Below are 7,001 nucleotides of genomic sequence, written 5' to 3'. Positions count from 1 at the left end.
AATAATGTCTCTTCTGACGATGAGGACAATGACAAGGATAATGTAGATCCACATTTACATGAATCAATTCTAGTGTTAAAATAGTTGAGCTTTTTTAGTCGGTTAGTTAATTTGGTTAGGGTAGTTAGTGTTTTCTTCCCCTTTATATAGATGATTCAATGTAATTTTGGAATTCAATTCAATTCAATAACATTTTCTCATTCTTTCTTGTTCATCAAGAATCTCTCTTATCCATGCCTACTACCATTTTAATATGATATCAGAGCAATAATTATCTATTTTTGATGGCTTCCGCTTATGCTTCTATCGTTCCAAGATTCAACAAAGAATAATCATCAATATCATTTATTTCTTCAACATTGCAGTATCTGGTATTGCAATCCCTTTTGTTCTTGGCATTGGAATATCTTTAATTCTCAGAGCCACAATATCCAAAGGTGATGATTCAATATCTTTCCTTGTTTTCATGGGTGCAATCACTACACTCTCAATCACCTTTGTACCTCTATGAGTTTTGTTATATTTGTTATTAAACCCTTGCTTGTAGCTATGGCTAAACGTTATCTTGAGGGTGAGCCAGGGAAGGTGATTTATATATGCATCACATTGACACTAGTCTTGGCTTGTAGTTTCACCACTGGTATTATTGGTATTCATGCTCTATTTGAATCTTTCCTGCCTTGAAGATGCTAAGTCTATGATTGAATCGAACATAGAGAAATCATGGTGGATTGTTCAAGAAATGGAGGTCTTTTTTGATCTTGCTAAAAAAAACACTCATTCATTCAGTAAATTCATTTTTCTTATTCTTTATCATTACCCTCCAATTATCTCTTCTCTTTTATACTCTATTTTATTTACCTCTCTCATTAAACACACAATATTATAGTGTGTAATTTTTTTCCTCATTGAAGCAACATATAAGGATCAAGATTAAGGTCCATCTCTTTTCTCTCTTTCATCCGTCATGATTGGTTTGTTTCTGTCAAATAGATGGTTAAGCATCAGATGAAATTGCTTCTGCCAAATGGTGGTTAAGCGTCAGTATTGCTTCACGTTCAAATTTCAAGACTGGAAGACGAAGACTCGTTCACTAGCAAGATGAGGTATTAGAGTATATCATCGTATTCAACACAATTATTTCAAACTTGAAATGTTTGATACATTCCAGCTTGCGGAGGAATGTTAAAATAGTTGAGCTTTTTTAGTCGGTTAGTTAATTTTGTTTGGGTAGTTAGTGTTTTCTTCCCTTTATATGGATGATTCAATGTAACTTTGGAATTCAATTCAATTCAATAACATTTTATCATTCTTTCTTGTTCATCAAGAATCTCTCTTATCCATGCTTACTACCATTTTAACATCTAGTGCCTTCCTCTCCAAGCGGTGACCCTGTTAAGGCTTTTGTTGATGAAGAAGCAGAAGTTGAGCACATGTAGAAAAAATCATGATGTTGTTAAGATGCAATACTTGCTGTTGATGATGATTAATACAAGGTTCTTCTAGGGCTATTGAGATGGTTCTTCTAGGGCTTTTGAGATGAGGAAGAAGAATTTTGGAATAATGCAGTCATAAGCGGAAGCTATTAAAAGATAATTACTGCTATGATATTATGTTGAAACATGACTTTCCATACTTGAAAAGAAAGAACTCAAGATAAGAACAAAAAGAGCAAAGATTCAAGCTCCATAGGAAAAGAGAATTGACACTATAGTATTAAACTATACCTCATAATATTTTCATTATTGAGTTGAATTGATGAATAAGAAGTGAGTCAGTACAGCTTATTTATACAAGAAAAAAGAAGACAATAAAGCTCATAAAACAAGTAATTAACACAAACCTAACTTTTTAATTCCTAACTTCCTAATCAACTATCATCTTCCAAAAATAACCTCCAATGTATCTTTATTAAGGTTGTTACATAGTATTATATGGTCTTTTTAGAAATTAAAAAATATTAAGGGCAAAATAGAAAAATACAAATTATATTGTAGTAATAGTTACATCATATTTTGACTTTATATATAGTATAGATATAGAAGTATATATGACCTAATAAAATATGTGTTATAAAAGAGGTATAAAATAATATCAAATTATAAATATTTTCTAAAAGAGTTTTAAAACATTTAAAACATAAATAATTATTTTACAATTTACATTATCAAGGTTGACTCACCACAACCCATTTACGCGAGTTTGAGCTGCAAACTTTCATACATGAATAATAACATAACTTTTTAGTCGGCTTGGTTTTGCTCGAGCCCTATCTCCGTCTTGATAAATCTATGAGATAGTAACTTGTTTAACCCTTGTTAATTAGAGAATAATGTATCTCCTTGTATCAGGAGATACATTATAAATATTTTCTAGCAAATGAGAAAGGAAAGAGGTTATTATAGCAATACAAAATGAAAAGAAAGTTTGAAATTATTTATATTTAGAGTTTCTATTTTTTACTTCTATATTAATTTTTTTTCCTTTTAATCAAGTAATAAGAGGCTTTAAATATTAAAAAAAAATATTTCTCCTTATTTTTTATTAACAATGTGATTTATGAGGAAAAAAAGTTAGAAATCAAGATAACAAGTGATACTCCTATATCCACAAAACTTTTAAACAGTACAATCAAGAAGATAATTAACAGGGTTCATCACTCCCTCCACAAAAGAGTAGTTGAAGCTAGGAAAGCAAACATAAAGAAGATTATAAGAATTACAAAAAAATTAACTCCAATACCTCATCTAGGTGAAACCGAGAGTTCTCGAAAATGATTTTGTTCCTAACTAATCACAGTGTGCAGATAGTAATGAACCAAAGAGACATCCACTGGTGTTTGTTTTTTTTCTCCATCCATGAGATATATTACATGTAAAGAAAAGTTGTTTTTAACATCATTGAGTATAATTGAGTTAAAATCAATATTGTGAAATCCGAGTCGGACGTCAAATTGGAAGAGGTCTTGTATTTGGTTTAACCGATTTAAACCGTTCGGTCAGACCGAATGATTTTATTTATATGATTAATAACTTTTATTTATATAATTAATAACTTTTATTTATAAATATATAATTATATATAAATGTTAAACTTTGTATAATCAACAATTGTGTATAATAATATCAAAGTAACATATCTTTATCTTTTTTTGGATCAGAGTAAAACAAAAAATTAGAGCAGTGTTCTATTTTTTAAATTTTAAGTGAACCATATGGTTTACTTCCCGGGTTATTCCGGTTGAACCGTGTTTAACACGATCTGACCGGAATTTTCCCGGTTCAAAACGGTTCAACTCTTATTCAGTTAAGACTGCAAACCATAGCCGTTTTCAAGTCTGGTCAATGGTCAAACCGGTCGGACCGTCTGGTCCGGTTCTCACAACACTGGTTAAAACTAAACCAAAAGTAAAGCTTTTGCCAAACACTATAGGAAATATAGCACGGAAAGAATAAGTGATTTGTTGATTCATTCATCACGCAACAAAGAGTGCATCGTGGTGAGTCTTAAACTCCTAAGACTTCTCGTTTGAACTAGATTCAATTTTGTTGGGAGACCATTTAAGGAAATTCTCCATACTAAACACCTCATCTTTGGTGGAACATTACAAACCCACAATCTTCTAAAGAAGCCATTATCACAATTACTATCCTCCTCTTGAAGCACCTTATATGCATTTCTGACCGAATAATGATTGCCCTTATCATGAATCCAAATCTATTCATGAGTAGTGTCTTATTCAAGCCTTGCATTTCCCCTTGATCAATAATTAAGCTAACTCAGTTAGCAATTGTATGATTAGTGAGAATAAGACATATGTGATTTCTCGAATCCATTTCTTGATTTTCTTTGTAGATCGAGAGGCTATCAAGATTCCTGATCAGTCTGCTATCACCATTCACCATACATAATTATTATTCCTAATTAGTAAGGTTTTATATATCTATAATTCTTAGACCATATTAGGTAGAGTTTCGTGCGTTGGGCTGCCTTTTTTTATTTGTCCTCGGGAGAATGCTACTTCATAGTTCTGTATCCAATCAAACTAACATGATGCTCCAGCTCTAACTATGTATAAAGCTTAGTTGGCAATGTCTCCATTGATAAGCCCAATAGGACAAATAGAAGATGATTCATCAGGTGAGGTTAAAGATGTGACCTTAAACTATAACTAAAGAAATCCTAGATGATCACGAAGGTTGAATTTGAAGAGGGAAGTGAAAGGGTTTAGTTTTTAATTTTTTTAAGGTTTTAGTTGGGGCAATTTTATTTTTACTTTTTAATATTGAGATTACATTTTTTTGTCTCAAAAAGTGTATTACTCAATTCATTACCACTTCTGATCTAATTAGTCAGAAAAATATTGAATTATTCAAATTTTAATTTAAATATATGTGTTCCCTTGTTAATATTTCCTCAAATACGGTTGGGACAAAGTACAATTCTTGTTTTTTTCCTAATGCCTATCCCTAATCTCTTGTTTTTTTTTCCTTCCACCAAAATCAAAAGAACCCCAATTTGGTTAACTGCCTAAGGTGATTTCCATGATGAATAAGCTGTGGCAGCATAAAACTAAGAAATGATATTAGCACCCAAAAGTCATGATTCGAATAAAATTAGAGGTGTCAATGTAAAATCCTTTACACTAAAAATGCATACAACTTCAATTAATTGGACATTCCATTATGAAAAGCTTAGTGACAAAATGTGGAATGGCTATAAAGTGCAGATAGCAATAATATTTGCAAAATAGACAGGAAAGGAACAAGAGACAACAACTTGACCTGAATAATAGTCTCAATCAATTCATTCAAACGAGCTCAACAAGTTGAAGCAGTGATAATAGAGTAGGTTTATGTTTGGATGGATGAAATATAGGGGAATGGAATACAATGAAAAGGGATAAATCAGGTTCAAATTAGTTTTGAGCTAATATCATAATGGAATGAAAGGAAGAGAAATGTTCCCTTTTCCTTCTCCCAAATATCACTAATTCTTCTCTTCCCCATCCCCAAATTTAGGTGAAACCAATAGAACAAAACTTGCAAATAATGAGAAGGCTACTCCCATTCTGTTTCAACCCTTACCTTTATATTTCAAGATGTTTCATTCAATTTTATCTCCCTCCAAACTCTGCATGCATACATTTCACAGTTTCCATACAACAGATTGAAATGCTAAGTTCCTCAATGATATGAAAACATTACCTAAAGCAGTCCCCCTTGTCTTCAAATTTCAACAACACAGAAAAATTCAGAGTCACGCCTCAGTGCAGTCAATCACGTAAAAATTCAACAAAGTTTTATATTGGCGATTTAACACACATTTTATATGGGCAACAACTACGTATAACATCATGCACACATGCAAGTTTTGTCAACTACCTCAATGATGTACAATAAAATTTGAAGGTTTAAAACCACCATGATCTTAAGGAAAGTAATAATTATACACACAAAAGGCAATATAAGAATGGTAGTGTTCTCAATCAACAAAAGAATAGTCAAAATCCCCCATCCAAAAAATTGCAAAACAACAACTCTTAAAATTGAAATTCAACAAAATTTCCAGACACTCTTAAAATTGAAATTCAACAATGTTTTCGGACGCCGTCTACACTAGAGAATTAAAATGCAGGGTTAGATTCTAAAGTTCACTGTAGAAAATGGAGTCTGCTATACAAATACATCATCAAAAAGTAATAATGTGACAAAACAAATCACACTTTATACAGACACTGCCTCCAATTATAAAAGACCAAACAAAACCGAAAACCCTAACACAATGAGCCACACAATATGCACCAAAAGCAATGCTTGACCAGGTAGTGATGATGATCCACCATTCCCAACTTCACAGAAACCCAATTTCGAAACTTCAACACCGGCACACGCCGCCTCCGCGCAGCCGCACCAGTACGTCACGCTGTTGACGCCGCATACCGGATCGGTCCGGAAGCACTTCGCTGGGCACGACAACGGCGACGTTCCAGCGCACAAGTCATGCAGGCCATCGCCGGAGGGGACTTGTGACGGAAGCCGGAGAATGGAGGGTTCGTCGTGTTCGGCCGTACCGGAGGAGAAAATTATGGAGAGAGCGATGATGATTGTGAAAAGGTAACGAGGGACGGAGAATTTGATCATGGTGGATTGATCGAAAGGGGGAGCGAATTGGAGAACCCAGTTGGGAAAGTTTAGGAATTTGGAAAGAGAATGTGAAGATTTTGAACCCTAATTGAGGAGTTTGAGAGAGAGGGAAAGAACGAGTCTTTTATTTTCCTTCCTTTTCTTTATTGAGTTATTCTCTTGTTCTTGTTCACCAACCATACTCTCTTTTTTCTTTTCTAGTTGGCAACAACGCATTTAGACCTACTTGGGAAAATGGATGACTTAATGCAGAATTTTATTTCGTAAATGAGTTAATAATGCAAAATTTATTCGGTCAAGAGTTCATGCAATTTTACATTATAAAAAAACAAGCAATTGTTAAAGAATGTCCGAAGAGTTCATGCAATTTTACATTATAAAAAAAACAAGCAATTGTAAAATAATGTTTTAGTTTTCTCGTCAACTAGAAAATTACTTTTTATTATATTTTGTTTTTTAAATTATCTTTTATTTATATGTCAATCAATATATATTTAATTTGGGACAGAGAATGTGATCCCATCTCTTGTCACAAATTGATACTCAAGAATTCTAAAAACAAAATTTTAACTACTGATAATATGTATCATAGTATGTATGGTCGAGCATAGATACAATTACATTACTACACTTTATTAGATAATATATGACATCCTAAATCATTAATTTCTAATATCAACAACTCCACTTTGTTGCCCACTGTCCCTTCTAGAAGTGAGGAGGCAACCCTTGCACAACAATAGCACACTCCTACACTTGTGCCTTTGCACTTCCCTTGTAGACGACAACATGTCAACATCCTTGGACCTTCCCAAATCAATTCCCCTACAAAATTAAGGAGGCACGACCATGATG

The 7,001-nt window shown here is 33.0% G+C and overlaps 1 protein-coding gene across 1 annotated transcript; it reads right to left on the bottom strand.

Annotated features, from left to right (window-relative positions):
- Positions 5,627-6,312, bottom strand: LOC109338718. Its single transcript, XM_019576010.1, has one exon. It carries the CDS (start codon positions 6,141-6,143, stop codon positions 5,748-5,750), a length of 396 nt encoding a protein of 131 aa, XP_019431555.1. The 5' UTR covers positions 6,144-6,312; the 3' UTR covers positions 5,627-5,747.

The sequence above is a fragment of the Lupinus angustifolius genome, chromosome LG02 (assembly GCF_001865875.1).
Source record: "Lupinus angustifolius cultivar Tanjil chromosome LG02, LupAngTanjil_v1.0, whole genome shotgun sequence".
NCBI classification, from domain to species: Eukaryota; Viridiplantae; Streptophyta; class Magnoliopsida; order Fabales; family Fabaceae; genus Lupinus; species Lupinus angustifolius.
Note: the sequence above shows the minus strand (reverse complement) of the source record. Positions and strands in the feature narration are given on the sequence as shown.